This window comes from Nomascus leucogenys, chromosome 17 (genome assembly GCF_006542625.1).
Source record: "Nomascus leucogenys isolate Asia chromosome 17, Asia_NLE_v1, whole genome shotgun sequence".
NCBI classification, from domain to species: domain Eukaryota; kingdom Metazoa; phylum Chordata; class Mammalia; order Primates; family Hylobatidae; genus Nomascus; species Nomascus leucogenys.
This window is the reverse complement of record NC_044397.1, coordinates 12,105,154-12,127,057: the sequence shown is the minus strand read 5'-3', so window position 1 is coordinate 12,127,057 and position 21,904 is coordinate 12,105,154. Positions and strand designations below refer to the sequence as shown.

At 35.0% G+C, this 21,904-nt stretch overlaps 1 protein-coding gene across 1 annotated transcript in view; it reads right to left on the bottom strand.

Moving 5' to 3' along the window:
- Positions 1–3,635: 3,635 nt before the first annotated feature.
- The window catches only part of GALNT3 (polypeptide N-acetylgalactosaminyltransferase 3), a 45,158-nt gene continuing 26,889 nt past the window's right edge, over positions 3,636–21,904 (bottom strand). Inside the window, exons 3-11 of the mRNA XM_003266189.4 lie at positions 20,737–20,909; positions 17,693–17,842; positions 15,144–15,378; positions 14,558–14,675; positions 12,873–13,073; positions 10,754–10,885; positions 10,449–10,550; positions 5,573–5,725; positions 3,636–4,736 (exon numbers count right to left, since the gene is read on the bottom strand). Of these exons, the coding sequence (XP_003266237.2) occupies positions 4,614–4,736; positions 5,573–5,725; positions 10,449–10,550; positions 10,754–10,885; positions 12,873–13,073; positions 14,558–14,675; positions 15,144–15,378; positions 17,693–17,842; positions 20,737–20,909 (1,387 nt within the window). The 3' untranslated portion in view covers positions 3,636–4,613. The remainder of the gene's footprint in view (positions 4,737–5,572; positions 5,726–10,448; positions 10,551–10,753; positions 10,886–12,872; positions 13,074–14,557; positions 14,676–15,143; positions 15,379–17,692; positions 17,843–20,736; positions 20,910–21,904) is intronic.

Here is a 21,904-nt window from a genome sequence, read left to right as displayed (position 1 = left end):
AAACAATAACCCTCACTAGAATTGGAAGATTTATCCTTAATTAATGTCTAGTTCAGTTAAGGCAAGACAATACATAGAATTTTCAGAGACAAAATTTCTGATATGATAGAGTTTTCTAATCAAAGAAGTTTGCAGAGTAGAAGGTAATCAGAAAGGTGGGAGATTTATCAACGTAGAGATATACAAAGGATGTAGGAGCTGCCAGGGAAGAATAATGATGATAATGGTTGATAGAGAGGCATTGACTTCTGGTCGTACTAGAAGTAATTATGGATGTCAAGCATGGTCAAAGTCATCATGGTAGTCTCAAAGAACCCTGGGCATTTGTTCACTGGGTAGCCTTTCTATTCAAAGCACGGTACCATGGCCAGTCGCTTTGGTATCACCTGAAAGTTTGTCAGAAATACAAAATTACAAGCTCTACCCCAGGCCTAATCAGTCAGAATCTTATTCAATCTGATTGATTCTTAATCAATCAGAATCTTATTATTGTGTGTACAATAAGGTTTAAGAAGCATTACTTTAATTATTTACCTCTAAAATATGGGGTGCCTGTTTTCTCCTCTAGCTCCTGTCAGTGGACTCACCAGAAGTTGAATATGTTGACTTCATCACGGGACTATTTCTCTTTAAAACATCATTATGAGACCACATTGACGACCACATTACTAAACTATAACTTTCTCCACCTTCAGATGGGGACTATTTTGTATATTATTAGTGTTTGGTGCCTAATAAAATCCCTAAAACAGACACAAAAAATTTCCTAGGTGTTGTGGAAGCCTAGAGAGCAAGAGGGCCTCGGCGTGCAGGAGGAATCTCTTTTGCAGTTGGGCTGGTGATGTGGAAAAGTTAGGACTGTAGGATTGGAAAAGGGAAGATTGAGTAGGTTGATAATTTGGAAAAGGTAATTAAAATATAAATTCATAAAAAGATGTCAAATATTTTAATTTAAAATATACACACTACACACACACACACACACACAATGCTACATTTGTATGTGTATTAATTCCTTCACAGATATTCTATTGTAGGGCCAAGACCTTTTATCTGAGTATGAACTACTTTCTGAGAGTTCTGCAAACATCTTTCTTGCACAAAGCATACTAAAAATGCATTGTCTAAAGATATTTATTTCTGCTGTCTAAAGTGAATTGTGAAGCAATCTGAGTACAGAATCTTCCTAGATTTTTGTTTTCCCTATCTTTTACAATTCTCATCTACACATAACAGCATTTTAAAAATGATTTGACTTTTTTCTAGTCTTTCCAATAAAGTCAACCTTGTCCTTTTTGCACTCATATTTTGATGGTATATAAAGTACTTAACTAAATTGTCCAATACTAGTCTCTGGTAATATAGGGGCTTAAAAAAATCCATCATCACTGGTTATAGTAATGGGCAATTCTAGTGTGTTGCTTATTTTCTCCTATAGTTAACTGTGTGATCCCCTCTCAGATTTCAGTGAACTTGCCCATCAGGTTAACCCTAGTGGATTTGGCAGTGCAGCTTACCAACCTAGAGTTCTTAGGATTTGGTCCTCTGGAATGAAGGCAGCATGCCAAGTCTTCTGTAGCAACCAGACCATTTGCCATGGCAGCTTCAAATTGAGCAAGAATTCCACAATTTCACACTTGAGTGCAGTTAAGTGTCAGGTGGATGGCAGCCAGGCTCCATAAATAACTCCCTGTTATCATTGTTTCAAAACTCAAGACTTTTAAAAGCCACTACCTACCCTAAAGGTCCAGTCCTGAATGACCTGATTTGTATGACACTTGAGCAATAGCCTGAGGCTGCCAAATCAGGTAAGAAGGACTTTCCCATAATAATATCAACCTACTCTAAGTAGATTTCAGTTGGATCATGGTATGTCAACATATGAGCGATACATGCAGGGCACGCACTTTGGTTTTTTTGAAAATATGCTTAAGTGGCTGGGCACGGTGGCTCACGTCTGTAATCCCAGCACTTTGGGAGGCCGAGGCGGGTGGATCACGAGGTCAGGAGATCGAGACCACGGTGAAACCCCGTCTCTACTAAAAATACAAAAAATTAGCCGGGAGTGGTGGCGGGCGCCTGTAGTCCCAGCTACTCCGGTGGCTGAGGCAGGAGAATGGTGTGAACCCGGGAGGTGGAGCTTGCAGTGAGCCGAGATCGCGCCACTGCACTCCAGCCTGGGCGACAGAGCGAGACTGTGTCTCAAAAAAAAAAAAAAAGAAAAGAGAAAAGAAAATATGCTTAAGTTCATTTATAAAATATTTTTGAGAAATAATTTTGTGTTTAGAGATATAATAAGCTCTAAGAGAAATATATGCTCATGGATATTCATGCCTACTGGTACTTACTATCTACTTTAAAATTACTTGCCTTTCTTTCTGACCCATGAGACATAGCTCAAAAGTAATAACAAGTCTTACTCTGCCTACCATCAGTTCTGATATGGTTTGGCTGTGTTCCCACCCAAATGTCATCTTGAATTGTAGCTCCCATAAATCTCACGTGTTGTGAGAGGTGCCCAGTAGTAGATAATTGAATAATGGGGGTGGTTTCCCCCACACTGTTCTTGTGGTAGTGAATAACTCTCACGAGACCTAACGGTTTTATAAGGGGAAACCACTTTCACTTGGTTCACATTCTGTCTTGCCTCCCACCATGTAAGACATGCCTTTCACCTTCCGCCATGATTGTGAGGCCTCCCCAGCCACACGGACCTGTGAGTCCATCGAACCTATTTTTCTTTATAAATTACCCAGTCTCAGGTATGTCTTTAACAGCAGTGTGAAAACGGACTAATACAACTTCTGATAGAAAATTAGGCACATAATACACATTAGTTGAAATAATCAACTGGAGAATGTAGGCTTTTTTTTTTTTTTAAAGAATCTTGCTCAGTCACACAGACTGAAGTGCAGTGGTGTAATCATAGCTCACTGTAGCCTCGATCTCCCAAGATCAAGCAATGCTTCTGCCTCACCTTCCTGTATAGCTGGAACTACAGATGGGTGCCACCACACCTAGGTAATTTTATTTTTAATTTCGTTTTTTATTTTTATTTTTTGTACAGATGAGATTTTGCTATGTTGCCCAGGCTGGTCTGGAACTCCTGAGCTCAAATGATCCTCCCACCTTTGCCTACCAAAGTGCTGGGATTAGAGGCTGAGCCACCATGTCCAGCTCAGAATGCAGGCTTTTTAATACAAATTCAAACTTACAAACAAACAATGAGAAGATGGGGCCAATAACCAACATATGCTCTTTTTTGTACAACTGAGGCTCTGCCAGATTTAAAATATGAAACCAATCATATTTTACTTCTGGAACAAGAATACAGGAGATCGAAATATAAACTGACGAAAAACAAAAAAAAAGTGTTAAATCTCCTAAGCAAGCATCAAATTTTTTTAAAAAGTCATTCTATCAGATGCTTAAGGAACATTATCAGAAATTAATACAAAATTTTCTAAATATTGAACGCAGAAATTTTACTATTCCTCATTTTTTGTGCCATCAGAAATATCTGATGGCTTTACAAACAATAGGCGCTTAGAAATTCAGCATACAAAATTCATTTTCCCCCACCTATTATCAATTACAGATTTTACCCAAAACAGGAAAAAAACTTAACCAAATAATTACAATAGTGTTGAGGATTTTTTATTGTGTTTTCCACATAGATAAAAAAATAAGGCTTTTTGATGAAAAGAATCCATTACAAAGTCAAAAATCCATTACGATTATAATCGAATCAGTAACAAAATTTAGCTTTAAATGAGTCAAGTATTCTGCATTTGAAATTTAATATCACAAACATTCAAGATTAGTGAATTTTGGTAAGAAAAAAATACTAGCAGAAAGGAAAAGGACACCTTTTCAACAGATAGTAATTTATAAAAATTTTTTCAAAAGTGCTTTGGGAAAACACACAATATCATTACTTAAGAAAAGTCATTTAAGGAAGACTTAAGTGCTTCAAGTGGAGTGCGTTACAGACTAAAAAATGTTTTAAAATTTGCCAAGAAATTTAAGTGTTAAAAATACTCCTCTTCTTATTCAGTTTCATGTTTAAGGAAACATTTGACAGACAAGTAAACCAAAGGCAAAAAAAAGTTCACCTGCATTTTAAAATAATAAATTCTGGATCTGTAAAAGCTCTTGGTTTGTACACAGAGGCCAATGCTGACCTTTATTGATCTATTTCTATGTAGTTAAAAAAATACAGTAACAAATCTTTCTTCCTATCCCCCCAAAAAACTAGGGGAAATATTTTAAATTGTGAGTGTGTGAATGTAGCTATATATATCCCTAAGTGTACAAAACACACAAACATCACTTTACTTGGAAAATTATTTTCGTCATACTGTAAACATCTCTTCCCCTACATCTGGACATTTTGAAATAGTCTTTGGTATTACTAGTTATTGTGCTTTGAAACAGAAACTTGCAGAATTTCTGTAGTAGTGCTACATAGATAAAGATATAAATAAGAAAAATGCACTTGGAATAAGTTACATTTAGCTGCTTTTGCATAATTTTCAAAAACTACAGTGTATGCCTAGTCACAGTTTTATGAGAAAGAATATTTCCTTTTTCAACTTAATTTTAAGGAACACTTAATCATTTTGGCTAAATATCCATTTTTGGAGTGGATCTGACGGGTTGCATGACACTAAACTTGGATGCTCTCCATTTGCTGAAAGGCACATTTTTAAGAATGGATTGTATAGAAGTTGATCCTAGAATAAAAGGAAACGACAGACATTAAATTTCAAGACTCATAGTTAAGTGATAGATATGAAAAAGATTTTATGGTTTCATTGAAGCAAACCTAATAGTAAATCTTTCTAAGGTGAGCCATGTCTGATAAACTCTTTTTGGCTTCCAGTGTAAATGCCACCTTTTAAGCTACTACTGTTCAATTAGTAAGGTATTACATAATGAAGAGAGGCAGACAGAACAAGGTTTGAATCACATTTTCAAACAAGAAGTATTCCCTTGATATATCCATAAGTGACAAACTCTTAAAAACATCATAAATTATAAAAGCCAGTGTTAAGGTTTTCTAGTACTGCACAAAACAATGTTCAGGTAAGAATTGCTATGATACAGCTAAGCCTTAAACATGTTTAAAAACAGAAGAGACCTGTTATGCACTCTCTCAATTCTAGGTTTGTGAAAAAGTGCTAAAACAGGGCAGAAAAAAATTAATCACTTCAAGTGAGAAGATATAATAATTTTTCTTCTCTCTGCCAGAAAAAAATATGACTGTTGCAAAAAGCATTATAAGAAACCCTAAATAGTAAAAAACAAGCGACTAATATTAATAATTACAGAAGTGCTCATCTGCATATATCATGGTTCAACCAAGCAACTTAATTTTTTGTTACTAAGAGTATTTAATTCATAGATATATTCTCTTATCACATGGGTAGAAACACATAATAACAAAGTTAATAAAGGGAGAGAAATTCTGATAGATAATATTAATGTACCATGTTCCACTCATTTTCCCAGATTAACAAGTAGAGCTAAGAAAAATAGTTAAATAGATGAATTAATTGCACTGAGGTACCTTCTGGATCTCCCATATCTGCTCTCCAGTGACAACTGTCTTGTGACCTTTGTAGGTACATGCCTTCAGCTGAACGAGACCTTGAGCAGCATGAAGACATAATTCCTTCTGGATGTTGTGCCGAATTTCATGTTGAGCAGAGTATTCAAAGTACTATGGAAGGAATAGCACTGTTACTGACAAAAGCAACCCATGTGCTCAGTTGCAAAATAAATAAATAAATCAGCAACTCGTTAAATAATGAAGTCATTTCTATTTCAACAAAATAATACAATAAAAATAGTTATTAGAAACATAAGCTGAGTTTTTATGATAGACGATACAACAGTCTTCCTTCATCAACAGGTGGTTACTTCATTAACAAGGTACTGTCTTCCTCCCCATACCAGAAGTTGGAAGTTATCAAGGAGAATGGAGGCTATCCCAGGCATTCCTCAGAAAAGGGAATGAAGAGTTCTAACAAGAACATTAATCGCCTCTCTCCCACAAGTGTTCCATCTCTCTTCTTCATTTCAATTAAAGGTGTTTTCACTAAACTAGGAACTTCAGGGTGTTCACCATGCCTCAGTTTTCTCACTAGAAAATGGGTAATTTAATAGTTCCTACCCCACAGAGTTATGAAGATAAGTGGGTTAATATGTATAATACACTTAGAACAATGACTGGCACATGGTGAGTTTTCATACATTTTAGCTATTGTTACTACTGATGCTTCTCTTTCTCCACATATCCAAGTAATTCGTCCCTTAGCTGTACTATTCCTCTCAGATGTTAACATCTCATCCATTCTCACTTCCGTGTACTCACTTCTGTTACTCAGACTCTCAGAATTTTTACTGAAACACCTACAGCTACCTCCAATTTCTGTTCCTATCATCCAGCAATCCAATCTGCTGCCAGATAGCCTTTTATAGCATTGGTTTGATCCCTGACTGCCCTTGCTTAAGTGAATCACTACTGTTGCTAAGATAAAGTCCACACTCCTTAATTGGTACATGAAATCTTTCTTTTTGATCTTGCATCAACCATTGCCCCAGTTATATATTATGCTTCTTTCACACAATTCTACCAATCAGAACATGTGTATCTATAACTCTAAGACTTTGCTTTACAGTCTGTCCTCTGCCTGGAATATACTTTTGACCCTTTTCTGCCTGGCTAACTCCTTTTTAATCCTTCAAGAGCCAACTCAAATACTACCTTCCTTCTTTGGCTTTGCCTGAATTTGCCCTGCTGCACAAAATTACAATCTTTTCAAGGTTCCCATAGTACATCAAAGATAACTTTTCTAGCACTCTATTAGAATTATGTGTGGTGTGTAGACCTGGCTTCCCCATAGACTGAAGTCAGGCAATTTATCGAGTCATAACACCCATTACAAATCCAATATTTCATAATATTGACATTATAAAGATAAAATAAGTTAACATAATTGATTTTCAATAATGAAATAATTAGTAGGAGCACTAATATTTGTTAAGTCCTTATTACATGCTAGGCAGGCACTGTGTTAAACTCTTTATGTATATTAGAGTAGGCACTCTACAAACATTCGCTGAATTCACAGAGCCAAATATCTTGAGTTTCCCTGCTCTTAGTCTCATGCTTAATTTATCTCTGCCCACAAGCAAAACATCAGTCATTTTTATAATTAGTAGTTCTTCAAATGGAAACCCTGGAAGAAAATGGGTTTAGATGATGAAAATAGCATTCTAGCTATACTTGGCTAAGAAAGATAAGCCTTAAGATCTCAAAGATGGTAACAAAGGCTGTCAAATATTTTACCCATTATTAAAAAGTCATTAAAATAAAAATGATAAAAAAATGGAAAATATTGAAAGTACTTTGGTAACAAAAAAGAGCTCATAATTGGATAGCTGTGAATGTTGGAGAGACCCATTACTTAGAACGAGTAGAGAAGAGGCAAAGCAGTAAATATAATCAAGTTATAATGACTCAAACTGCATTACACTAGTAATATTGGCCAGCTTAGTCACATAACCAAAATATTTATTTTTACTTGGCATACATGAAGTTTTATGCTATAAAAACATTATCTGATCAAAAGTAGAAGGAAACATGAAAAAATGATGAAGTTATATAATATCTAAAAATTTTAGCACTCAGGGAACTAAAATTTGCAAAACAGTTTAAGTGCAATGCTTGATTAAAAATAAAATGTCAAGGAAATAAACCAAAATAAAATCAATAGCTGTGTTAGGGTTAACAAAAGCCAAAGTTTCTATTTAGTATATACACTAGATAATATTTATTCTCCTGCTCAAAACTCTTCAATCGTTTCTGTCAAACTCAGAATTAAGTCCAAGTTTCTTAATGGGGCCTGTTGAGCCCTACATGATCAGGTCCCTATCAAGGCCCCTGACCTCATTTCCTAGTCCTCTTTGCTAGACCACTCTGCTCTAGGCACACTGGCTATCTGCTTTCTCCATGTGTCTGCCTCTGGGCCTCCACTCTTGGAAATCCTTCCTCCAAGATGAGCATCTTCTCCTGGAACACTCTCTCAAAGTATTCAGGCTCCCTCTAAGGTCGCTTTTCCAAAAAGGTCTTCCCTCACCTCTTAAAATAACCACCCCACCCCGAAACACTATTCCCTTACCTGCTATATTTTTCTTCATGCCCAAAACTACATATTTTTTTCTTTGTTCCTGTGAAACATAAACTCCACAAGATCAGGAGCTTTGTCTTTTCACTACGGTAACAGTCAGTACAAGCTACTTTATAGGTTCTAAACAAATATTTATTGAAAGAATATGTGAATTTTTTCCCATCCCCCAATTTCTAAAAGATAGCTATATTCTATTTAAAATGTAAACATATTTTTGATACAGAGCTATCATAAAGCTGTTATTATCTTTATGAAAATGATAACAGAGAAATGGAAAAAAGCAATGTGTACAATATATCTTCAGCTTTTAAGATAAAATAAATGTAATGCTAGAAGAAGCCTAAGAGAAATTTATAGGGATTTACATTTAGTGATAAGATTTTAACAAATGCAGAAATATTTCCCTTTGTTCAAAATCTTAATTTTTATAAGCATAGATCAGTGTTATTTCCAAAGAATGCAATTATTTATGTAACTATTTTTCTTCTAATATATGGAGGGTAAGAAAATTCTTAAAAAGATGCATATAGATTTATGCATATACACATATATGTACAGATATATATGTATATAGATATAGGTATAGATGTATGTCTGTCTATATGTGTCCATATATATCTCCATCCTATTTCAGAATTACACCTTAACCATCCAGCAATAGATCCAGTTCACCAGCTCTGGCTTCTGGGCATCTGTATCATCTGCCCTCAGTAGATTGATTGGTTTAGGTTAATAAGGATTAGAACTAGATTAAGCTGAGCCTAATGGGTAGGAAGAAATACAGAAGAGAATGGACCAGGAGATAAACTGGCTCTTTTTTCCTAAAACTGACATCTCAAAGTTTCGTCCCATTAAAATAGGACATCATGGATATTAATTATTGCAAAAATCCTCCACACACATCTTGGACTCTATACCAAAATACCTGCAATGCTCAGAAGAGATACTCCAGGCTCTTCTCTTCAGTTCACTTTCCTTCACACTCTTCTTATTCTGTTGCCATTCCCCACAGCCACCTCACTAGCTCCTACCTACTTTTTTTTTTTTTTTAATGTTTTCAAATGTCATCTTTCTCAGGAAAATGTGTGGACACCCAGTCTCATTCAGATGCCCTTTTCTATACCCCCAGAACACTCTGAATGCTTTATCCTAAGGAACTGCTAGTTTATAGATTTCCTGAAGGAGTTAGAGTCTAAATAGCTTGAACTCATCATAGTATCTGGTATGCAGGGCTCACTCAATGAATTTGTTGAATGAACAAATGAGAGAAATAGTCTAAACTTTCCAGGAGTTAAGTTGCAAAAGGTAAGGAAAGGAAGCTTAAAAAAACAGAAACTTTGTATATAACATGTTCTCTACCCATAGGCAAGTAAATAGTAATATTTGACATTTGAATCTTAATCAGTAAAATAGTCAAAAGGTAGTAAAGCAGGTATGTCACTAATCAAGGAGAATCTTCCTCTTTTGTTGGAGAAGGAGGAACATATTGAAATAATATTGTGGCCCACAAAATTAATTTATAATGCTCCATTTTGTTATCAACACTTGATGTAATTTGTGATTCAATCCAGTTATATGTGGCCTTTATGTGTAAACTTGCAAAATCACCATGCCAATAGTCATGCAAAAGTTAAAGCATCAAAGAGCTACATAGAAGTTTCTTTCCAAAAAAAAATTTCAAATGGCATTATTCTATTATTTTCTCATTTTCATTTTTTTTTTTTTTCATTTGTTTGTTTTTGAAACAGAGTCTCACTCTGTCACCCAGGCTGGAGTGCAATTGTGTGATCTCGGCTCACTGCAACCTCCACCTCCGTGGTTCAAGCAATTCTCCAGCCTCAGCCTCCCGAGTAGCTGGCAACACAGGCATGCACCACCATGCCCGACTAATTTTTGTATTTTTAGTAGAGATGAGGTTTCACCATATTCGCCAGGCTGGCCTCGAACTCCTGGCCTCAAGTGATCCACCCACCTTGGCCTCCCAAAGTGCTGGGATTACAGGCGTGAGCCACTCTGCTCCGCCTCCTTTTTTTTTTTTTTTTTTTTTAATGGTTAAGCTACTCAAATTGTTTTCAGAGCCAGAGTAAAAACCAAAAAAAAAATACTCATCAATATCAATTGCCAAACTCAGTCCGAAAACATTTCACACACAGCTTACCCAAGTATAAAGCTGCTGTTGGACTTCTGAAAAATAGGCAACATCTCACTTGTGCTTGTAAATGCTTTACAAGTGAAGGATTTTGTGCTCACCTGGTTTCCCCCAAGTCCATGACATGTATACATAATTAATGGTTTGCCTCCTTGATTGTTTTCTCCAACATCCAGACATAGAGGCTGACCAACGCTTTTAATCTAAAGGAAAATTTTCATGTTATGAAAAGTTTTTTAATCCATGCAGTTTATGTATTTTTAAAATAATTTAGAAAGTAATGTTAATGATTATAATGTAAAATCTCAAAAGCAATAAAGAAAGTATTTCAGCAATTTTCTTAGAACCATATAAAGGTTGGTGGCAAGGAGCATATTAATTAAAAAAGGAACAGGAAAATACTCACATATCCAGATATAACAGGATTAAGGTCTGGCACATACACCTCTGGATAAATATTGTTCAGATACCATGTAAAATTTTTACACTGAAGGCGGTGTTTTATTTCAAATCTTTTTGAAAGATCACCAAATGCTTTCTGTAGAAACATGAGAAATGAAGGGAATGCTTAATTAAAACAACATTGATAAAGTACTGAAAATACTGCTATTTGTATTTCTATTTAGGTATTTTTAAAAATCCATGCTAAAAATTCAAGAGGCAATTCAACAGCCTTCATCATTCATTCAAGTAAAAAGTATGCCTGCCTGTTCATTTCTGGCTTTAAAAGAGAGTCAAGACCACTTCAGTGCTGATTAAAATACTAAAATGATGCTATTTTATTCTCCATTTGTGCTGCAAACATTCCCTACAAGACAAAGATTTCTAGTAAAATGCTATGGGCAAAGGAATGGTGGTAGGAGCATCCAAAATTGGTCCCAACTTTATACCTAAAAGTGATCTGCAAAGTGAGGTGTGAGAAATCAGGTATAGACAAACAGTGCCAATACACAATGCAACTTCTATCTCTTCCCCATCAAGTTCAAAGAAAACCACCAGCAAGAAATAACCCATTGGGAGTAATTTTTCTAGTTTCAGGATGTTGCTTGTTCTTAACAGTATCCCCAACTGAACCTTTAGTATAAAAAGGCAATTTTCAAGTTAAATGAGTTTTGTTTTCCTTTATTTTAAGGTACTAAGAAAATAACTTTTTTAAAAAACCATTATTAAACTTCAAGGTATTTGACCTACAGGCAAAATATTAGAGAAAAAGTACATGTAATATCTAAACGTATGCAAAAGTAAATACTCAATCTTATCAGTTCAACTAAAGAAAATATTTTCTCATGCCAACTTTGATGTCTTGAACCCAGGCGTTTTAGCAAAAAGTATGAGTCTTTAGGACTTCTGGCTAGCTTATTACATTTACTATGTAGATCTATGTGCCCTGTGGTAACAAACAGGTATTTGCTGACTCATGTGCCCCTTTGTGGGGGACAAGCAGAGCATAAGCTTCATTTAGTGCCTACTTGCCTGCTTAGCCAAGTACTATTGTGCAGTACACAATCTGCCCAATTTGTCTTCATGGCCTTGGGTAAAAAGACAGCAATCTAACTCAGTAGTGCTCTGAATTTGCATCCTAACAGGGAGATACTGGAGACCAAAGAAAAGGGGAAAGAAATAACCAAATCGTTCTCTACCACAACAGCCAAAATATTGATACCCTTGACTCCCAATAAATACTCCACCTTCCCTCACCCTGCAAATTAGCACTATTTCCTATAAAGAGACAACTACTATTCACTGAAGCATGGCCTTAAACTATCTAGTTAATTTATCTTATCTAATATTATTAAGACTATTGGAACTCACTTCTAATATATTAGGTTTCATGGTTCTGCAGAGCAGAATCTATTTATGGCAGGTTAATAACTAGAGTACCATATATTTGTTAGCACTTATCACTTTCTTATTTCACAGCTACTCTGGGAGAGAGGCAGCATGTGTATTTCATCTCTTAAAACAGGGAAGGAGAGAAAAGAAACATGTTAAGCTGCACTCCATGTCCAGCCACCTTGCAGCCACTCTAGGAAGTGTCTTCCCTATTTTACATTCTCAAAGGCTTTGCCAAAGTAACATCTCCAGTAAGTAGTGAAACTAGAGCTTGAAAAAAAAAAAAGGCTTGGCGCTCCTGGTTTATTCTCATGCCACATTAAGACACTGTCTCTATCTCCAGTGCAAAAAGTCACTTAGAACCTTTATTTAGGTGTTATATCTCCTAAAACCAGTAAAAACAGTTCTACTTAATTTTCTTTGAGTAAAATATTGAAACAGGGCAGCAACAAAAATGAACTATCTTTCATATTAAAAACATCAAGTAGAATTCCTGATTTTTAAAAAGGAGTTTACTTAGTTTTTTACTTAAAAAAGGAAACTTGGATTCATAATTCATGTACTTTAAGAGTTAAAATTGAAAACCTACTTTCAAATTTTTTGATGTTTTGTACTTGAGATGAATCGACGCAAAAGGACATGTGAACTTGTTATAGATTTTATTGCAATTTAACTACTTAGCTTTAACTTACTTGTTTAACAATTTTTGCTGCATCTGTATTTCTCCTATAAAATATTTCCTTGTATTCATCCATCCAGACTTCTGCAAGGCGAACTTGGTTTCTAGCAATCACCTGAGTGCCTTTTGGAAAGCTATGAGGGCTTTTGCTGCGAAAAACATGTCCAACAACAGAGCAAGGCATAATCTCCAACTGCCCACCACATTGCCATACCTGATAATTAATGATATTTGTTTAAATTTACAGTATTTTAGAAAAATCAAAGTGTTGCTTTTAAGTTCACCTTTAAGGTATTATGAAAAACAAAATTAGAGATTACAATATTACAAATAGTCTCTGTCCCCTGCCATTTCAACTTAAGTTCTTAAATGTAAGGAATTATTTTATTAAATGGCATAGACACTAAAGACAACAGAAGTGCATTTTCAGTAAGTTAACAAAATGGCGATTTCAGATTTTTCATAAAAATGAATTCCAGGCTTTTGTTTTTGCAAATAATTATGTAAGTTCTCTAATATGCACAGAAAACTAAAGGCTCTTATGCATTTGACTTCTGTCTGAACTACTGACATAGTCACTTAAACTAGAGTTTCTCTTCTAAGCTTGGATATAAGTGGACTCAGACCCTATTTATCTCTTGTATATTCAATTTTGTAACCAAGAAAACAATTACAGATGGCTATTATTACCAATGACCATTCTACTGAACTTGCAAAGTAGTGGATGATTATTTAAAAATTCATGCCAATTTAGAGATAAAATGTCAAAAAAAACCTTATTTGCATTAATGCTAAATAAAATGGCAAATCATGAAATCAATGCCTTTTCACTTAAATATCTTAATAATTGACTGCCATAGTTACCAAGCAAAGAATCAGAAAAAAGTCATATTTAATACTATGTGCTTGTAGTAGAGCAAGTGATTACAATCTCTTTCTCTCCTTTCTTTCTTGAACAAATGAGAAGACTCAGTGATATGTTCAATTCGACAAACTGTGCTTGTGACCCAACACGTGCTAGGGGTTGGAAATACTGAAATGAATAAACAAGATCCCGCTATAAGCAGTTCAAACTTGGCTAAGATCATCACTGCCAGTATGTGATGGAGCCCAAGCCAAAACTTAAATCTTCTAACTCCTAGTTCAGTTCTTTTTCCACTACATTCCAGCCTAAGAGATGAAAAATGAATGATAAAGTTACTGCAGAAAATGAAACTCATGAAATCAAATACATAAGGTACATACAGAGTCTACCCAAAGCCTTTTTTTGTATTAACTTATAATATATATAGAAAAAATCCAGCTCATTCAATCCAAACAGTTAAGTCCAATGTCCTTTAAAATTATTCATAAATGTTTTTCCATTCTAACTCCCTTGATGATCAACTCATTTCCTGAAGCACTACATTTAATTATATTTATCTTGGCTGGAATTCAGTAGCTACAAGTGCATTAATTGGTGTTACTGCCTGGACACAGGAGTTTAACTGATTCCTTTTGTTACATTGGCAACAATGAATAAATATATTAAGTTACATATTAAAAGAAAATATTCTTATTCCAAAATTTCCAGCAATTAAGTTTCAGAAAGCACAAAAAGTAGAGTGCACACATCTGTAATCATATGTACCAGCTGATTAGAACACAATATATTTCACCGTTTAATATATCTGCTATATTTAATTTCCATAAACTTACTCTGAAAGACATTTCTATATTTTCACCTCCCCAGATTTCCATTTCTTCATCGTAACTTCCAATATACTCAAAATATTCTTTTGATATGGAAAAAAGTCCTCCTGCAAAAGTGGGTGTTCTGAAAAATAATCCATTGTCAAATTTTGTTATAAAAACTAAACAAGATAAAATAGCATATTTTAAGAACTGAAATTAAAAAAATTAAAGCCATATCACATTTTCAAAGCTTTTATTCAGATTAATAAAAACTAGAAGTGCTATCTTCAAAGTCAAGATTTTTGGGGTGGGGGGGAGTACTTGGTGTCCTCTCCCATTGGAGTAAACTTAAATGTCTTCTCCTACCATGTTTTACGATTTTTAAGTAATGATTGATGAGGAAGACATAAGAGCTCACTCACTACCTCTTACTCAGCAACATCATGTATAAGTAAGTACAGAGATCAATGACTTTTAGATTCTCTTTATATAGAATATGTGCATTCTTTATCAATTACCTCAGAGGCAATTGCTATAAAGCAAACAGTGCGTATGTATTCAATGTATGGTATAGGGTGTAAATATAAGACTCTGAGAGCAATCATCTTACTTAATTGGGTAGGTTTCATCTTTCCTTCTTTGCTTCTCATGATCAGGAAGCGACTCCCAGCCAAATGAAAGACTCCAGTCAAAATTTCCACGGTTATGGTTACTTCCATAAGGAGAAGGTTTGTTGAATTCAAACGTGTTCAGATCTATGGATGCAATATCTGGACTTACGACAGCCGTGTAGTTCTCAGCTATTCTGGCCAACAGAGGTTCTAACCAACCATAGAAACACTCACCTGGAGGGAACGGAATTTTAATTAATTCAATAAAAACATTGAAGTTTTTTTCTTTAGTTATTTAGGTGAAGGTTTACAGAGAAATGAGAATAACAGAGTCAATTTGCGTTTTGAACATGTGTATAATGGAGATTTCTTTCTTACTCAGATTTATTGAGATACTACAACAGACAAATAAAAATTCTATATATTTACAGTGTATATCATAGTGTTTATATATGTATACATTGTAAAATGATTATTGCAATCAAGCTAATTAACATATCCATCACCTTATCGGCTTATGGAGCGGGTGGTAAGAACATCTAAGATCTACTCTTAGCAATTTTTGAGTAGACAATATATTATTATTAATTACAGTCACCATGTTGTACAATAGATCTCCAGAAGGGGAGATTTCTTAAAGGTTTATTGTGATGAGATGAGGGTAGGATGAAAAAGGTGAAAAAAGATTCAGTACAGTTAGAAAAATTCCCCTACAGATGATGACCTTCTTTCTTCTACAAAAGATGCAAAATAACACTAGTGTATTTAAAATTTAGATGATGTGTTAAAATGGCCTATGAATCAAAGGTAGCTTTTTGCTGTTCCACATTACCTGGCCCTAAATGTGTTCTGGTTTATTTAAACTCGTATCTCCCTGAGTAAGGTACAGTAATTGAAATTTTCATTTATCTGACTGGGTCTTAGGAGAAAATAAGGAGTCAGTATAAATTCCGATTTTAGCAACTGGAGAAGAAGGACCATTCAAAGCTGCCCCAGACCTAATATAAAGGGAGGGCCAAGGAGTTTCATGTCATGATAGGTCTAGGCTCTGGTCACAGGCCAGGCTGTTTTATATAACACACAGCAAGTTCAGCCAATGCATGTGCTGTCCTATTCTGGGCTCCCCACAAAGCAGTATTTGGCAGTCATGGTCCAGGAGGACCGTCAGACATATCCACCCAGTGGGTAGTGGGTAAGAATGTCCAGTATGATCTTATTGTAATTTTGAACAAGGAAAAGAAATACCAGAGGATGGTATTTTCCTTTTTAAAGCACCTCTCTAGGATTACCTTTAGTGTTCTCTTCATTTTCTAAATGTCTGGTATTAAAAGAGAACTGAATGTGATGGCTCTAAGCAACCCAAGCACATCCAAAAGCCCTTCTGTAATAATCGGTGTGTGCTCAAAACTAGTAATTGGATGAAACATAATCTAAGCACTGGCCAATTCAAAGCTAGACACTCATACAGAGTATAGCCCACTAAACTCAAAGTTCAAGGGACAAAATGACATTTTAGTAATAACTAGCATGCATATGACACATTGACTCTAAAAATGCTTTCCAAATATCAAAAACTTTGACTCTGAAAATAATTAAAGTACAAAGAAAAACCAACAGCAGCAAAGTCAAACAAAAATTGACAATGTTTATGTAAGGGATACCAAAGAAGATGGGATGGGGCACCTCTAACCTGGCATAAAAACTATATATATAAACATATTTTGGTTTTGTGGTTTTTATTGAAAATTCGCAGACTCCTTTTTATGCCAAGGAGTCTGCAAATTAAAAAAAAACACACACACAAAAACTAAAATATAAAAAAAGCAGCAGTACTAGGACAAAGTTTAATGATAGGGTGGATTACATTCATTCATTCATTCATTCATTTTGAAACGGAGTATTACTCTGCCGCCCAGGCTAGAGTGCAGTGGTACAATCTCAGCTCACTGCAACCTCTGCCTCCCGGGTTCAAATGATTCCCATTCCTCAGTCTCCCTAGTAGCTGGAATTACAGGCACACGTCACCATGCCTGGCTAATTTTTGTATTTTTAGTAGAGACGGGGTTTCACCTTGTTGGCCAGGCTGGTCTTGAACTCCTGACCTCAAGTGATTCACCAACGCCGGCCTCCCAAAGTGCTAGGATTACAGGCATGAACCACCATGCCCATTTAAATAGTAAACAAGCTTTCATTCACTTTAAAGTGTAGGAATCAAGAAAAAAACAAACAAACAAACACTTTTTTTTTCTTAACAGAAAAGAAACATGGAAAAAAAAACGAGGCAAGGATAACTGGCTGGAACAGCTAGTAACTGGAGAACATTAAAGTTGAGGAAACTTAAACACAAAGGAGATAAGAATTCTGCATAAGTGAAAGGAATTTTCTCCACAGAGCTGTTATCTGCTTGGGCTGTCATTGCTATAATCACCAGTTGAAAACGCTGTTAAAGAAAATGCAATTAGGCATTTAGAAAAGAAAAGTCTTCCTTACCTTTTAAAATAGAGAGGGAGGGAAAATGTTACAACCATATCCATACATATATACTTACAGTGAGCGTCTAAAAATGTGAGTGTTTCAGCTGTTGCGACTGTTGCTCCTAGCAACCGAGCAGTGATCAGACCTTTTCTTTCTCTTTGTCTGACTATTTTTACTATAGAAAATTGTTTTACGTATTCATCTAGTTTATCATGTAAGTACTCTGTAAGGAAAAAAAAATCAGGATTAATTCTTTCTAAATGTATTTTCATATATAGCTTATGAAAGCTAATGAAACCACAGAGCAATGATCCTTCCAAATTCATAATCTTAACAGTTGCATGTGTCCTTCCAGTAAAATGAAAATTTTATCTTTAACTCCTTACTGGGGAAAAAGGCTAGCTATGCAAATTATCACTACTGTAACACAAAACACTGTAACACATACTTATTCTGTACACTTCCTATCAATAAATATAATGTGTTTGGAGGGAAGTGAGAAACTTCAAATGGAGTCAACCCTAGCCATTCAGAAGACTCATTCAGAGGTCTGAGAAGATTGACTACAAGAGTGAAAGATATGGAATTTGGCCAAAAAGACATTCAATGCTTTGAAATTGGTATTTAAATCTGGAAATCTTAAAGAAAAATGTCAAATATCAAAAGGCCTCTGATATTTAAGCAAGGATCAAAATAATTTAACACCAAAATGTTGAGCCACGTCAGAAAGTCCATGGCTATAGCAGTTTGGGACGATTCCTACACAGAGTCAGCAGAAAAATTTGTGAAAGCTTTGTGGAGTCTCCTGACAGAATTTTACTTAGTAAAATATGAAACAGGCAAATTTTAGTATTGGGTATATACTTTAAGATATTCAATATACCAAATTGGATAAGGTTTGTAATAAGCAAAAATTGAGATCATAGGTTTTAAAAAAGTTATTAACAAATGTCAATCTAGTGTTGTTTTTTTGTCTGTTTGGTTTGGTTTTGAGACAAAGTCTTGCTCTGTCGCCCAGGGTGGAGTGCAGTGGCACAACTCACTGCAACCTCCACCTCTGGGCTGCAAGCAGTTTTCCTCAGCTTCCCAAGTAGCTGGGACCACAGGCATGCTGAAACACGCCCAGCTAATTTTTCTTTTCTTCTCTTTTTTTTTTTTTTTTTTTTTTTTTTTTTTTTTTTTTTTTTAGAGACAGGGTTTCATCATGTTGCCCAGGCTGGTCTGGAACTCCTGAACTCAAGCTATTTGCCGGCCTCAGCCTCCCAAAATGCTGGGATTACAGGGTGAGCCACTGTGCCCAGGTGTTCATATTCTGAAACAACTTCTTAAGCCTGTTTTTCACAATTAAAATTTTGATATCTTACTGAGTACAAAATGCAGTTCTTCAAGCAGACTTCTTGGGCCCAAAACATAGCCTCAAAAAGATTTGGGAATGTTAAGAAAATCAACAAATGTCCTGGGGCAAAAGTTTGCTTCTGCCAGATTTTAGAAGCAAATGCAGATGACTTTGCTTTTATCTGTGATAATATAACCTTTTTTTCAATTCTCCAGTGGTTCAGTTAAGAGAGCTACTTATTTAAAGCTTAAACATTCATAAGAGAGGTAAGTGCAGGAACAACCCTTGTGGAAAAATAATTCTATCAAAACACTGTTGTCTCAGAGTAATAGATTAACTTTTTAACACCTTCTAACTGCCTCAAAATAATTCTCAGATTAAGCTTTTAACACCTTCTAACTACCTCAGAAATAATTCTCAGAAAGACAAGCAGAATTGTTAACTCATCTTAAATATATAATCATAAACATTGTCTGTTTTAAGAGGCTTGTAAAAATTTCAACATTCTTGATTAGAATTATTTTAAATGGAGTTACTACAGATTCCTTCAATATACCCTCTCACTGTTGGAATTTGTAAAAAAAAAAAAAAAAAAAAAAAAAAAAATTTACTTACCCGCAACATATAAACTTCCCGTAAATTTATATCTGCACTCTAAATTTAGCTCCCATGCACACCCTTTATTAGGGAGGTTAAGAACAGAAAGCTACATGAAATCAGATGTCCTGATTTCACTTTATGGCACAATTACTTTTAGCTGTGTGACCTTGGGCAAGGAATTTTACCTTTTCTCTGCCTCAGTTTCTTTAAGATGAGGATAATAGGCCTCACCATCACAAGACATTGCTGGGAGGATAAAATGAGACATCTGACCTTCAGGAATCTAACTCCAAACTTGGATTTATTAAGGAATAAATTTTGTAATCATTGAAATAATATGTATCTGTTTGACACAATATTTAAAATACTTATGATGTTTGAAAATTTACAAGTTAGAGCATTTGTTAAATTAGCCTTGTGATTCCAATTTAAAATGTGTAATTTAGTATTTGACTTCCAATTTTAAGTGGAAATGTACTAAAGAATTTGGCTAACATTGTAAGTAATATTGGAATATTTAAGAACACCGAAATAAAATAGAACATGGTGACTCTAGTGATTTTTAACTATTCATTTATGTTATTTATTGAAATATTATTTATATTAACTCATTTAGTCTTTAAAACAACTCTATAAGTTATGTACTAGTTCTGTATTTCCTCAATTTTAAGCTACACAATTGGATTCTTCTTATAATCAATTTCTTATAATCAATGGCATGTTAAGTTTAATTAGCTGTGGGTTTTCTCAAGTGATTTATAAATTAATGACACATAATATATTTCATGAAATATGGCATTATTCCCATTTTGCTGATAAATCACAGCAGAGAGGTTGAGTAACTTGCCCAAGTCATATAGTTGGTTAGGAAAAGAGCTGGGATTCAAATCAAGGCAGCCTGACTCAAAGGCTCAGGTCTGTGCTCTTAACCTCTATGCCTTACAATAACAGTCTCACATTGAGGACTACATAGTTATGAATAATGGTGTTTCATACATTTCTGCATTTGAAAATATTTGAATATGTTCATCTTGGATTCTAATTTCATTCAGCATACCCACTATCCAAACTATTATATTCAGGCTCTGGGATGGCATACAGAGAGCATCATATAACCAAGTAAACTGTAGATACCACCATATGGATTTGGGAAACAATCTAATTTGCATGTGCTTTCTTACCATCTACACTAGCATCATCCACCAAAATGATTTCCTTCAGCAGTATTGCAGGTGAAGAATAGAGCACACTGTGGACAGTTCTAAGCAACGTGGACCACGCTTCATTATGAAAAACGATTATGACACTGGTGGTGGGCAGGGGAGGGCAGCGCTTAAATTTTTGTTCAATACATCTAGAAGAAGTCAAAGAAGTAGAAAAACAATTACAAATTTTATAATTTTATTTCACAGCTATACCATTGCTAACATTATCATTATTGAATCTTTATCACTGAAAAATGATAGTTTTCTTCTATGTAATATAATCTCAATGCTATATAAAATGTAAATAAATGAAAACAACTTTTTTACAAGCAAATCACTCACCCAGAGATGATGTTTACCAACAGAGATGACAACATATCAAGGATTACAACATGTTATTATAGCTTTCTCAACAATATAATTTTAAATGCAAATAACATTTTAAATAATGAAAATAACCTACAATGAGACAGCATGTAAAAATGACAAATCCTTATAATTGCTCAAATAAAAACCAAATTTTTCTTATTTCATGCAGAAATCATCCATTTTTCATATTTGCAACTTTAAAAATTGTACCACTTTGTTAATTTTTTTTTTTTTTTTTTTTGATGGAGTCTCACTCTGTCACCCAAGCTGGAGTGCAGTGGCGCGATCTCGGCTCACTGCAAGCTTCACCTCCCAGGTTCACACATTTCTCCTGCCTCAGCCTCCCAAGTAGCTGGAACTACAGGTGCCCGCCACCACGCGCTGCTAATTTTTGGTATTTTTAGTAGAGATGGGGTTTTGCCATGTTAGCCAGGATGGTCTCGATCACCTGACCTTGTGATCTGCCCGCCTTGGCCTCCCAAAGTGCTGGGATTACAGACATGTGCCACTGCGCCCACCCTATTAAATCATTTTTATAAAGATTATCTTTAATTATTTACCTAAGTATGTAATATAGGTTTATTATTTCCTAGGTTTATTGAATCAATTTACTTAATCTGTACACAGAATCAAAAGGGAAAATATAGCTTTATTGTAAAACCTATGTTCCTCTTATTATTATTATTTAAAATACAGAGAGAGTCTGTGATGTTGCCCAGGCTGGTCTTGAACTCCTGACCTCAAGCAATCTTCCTGCCTCAGCCTCCCATAGTGT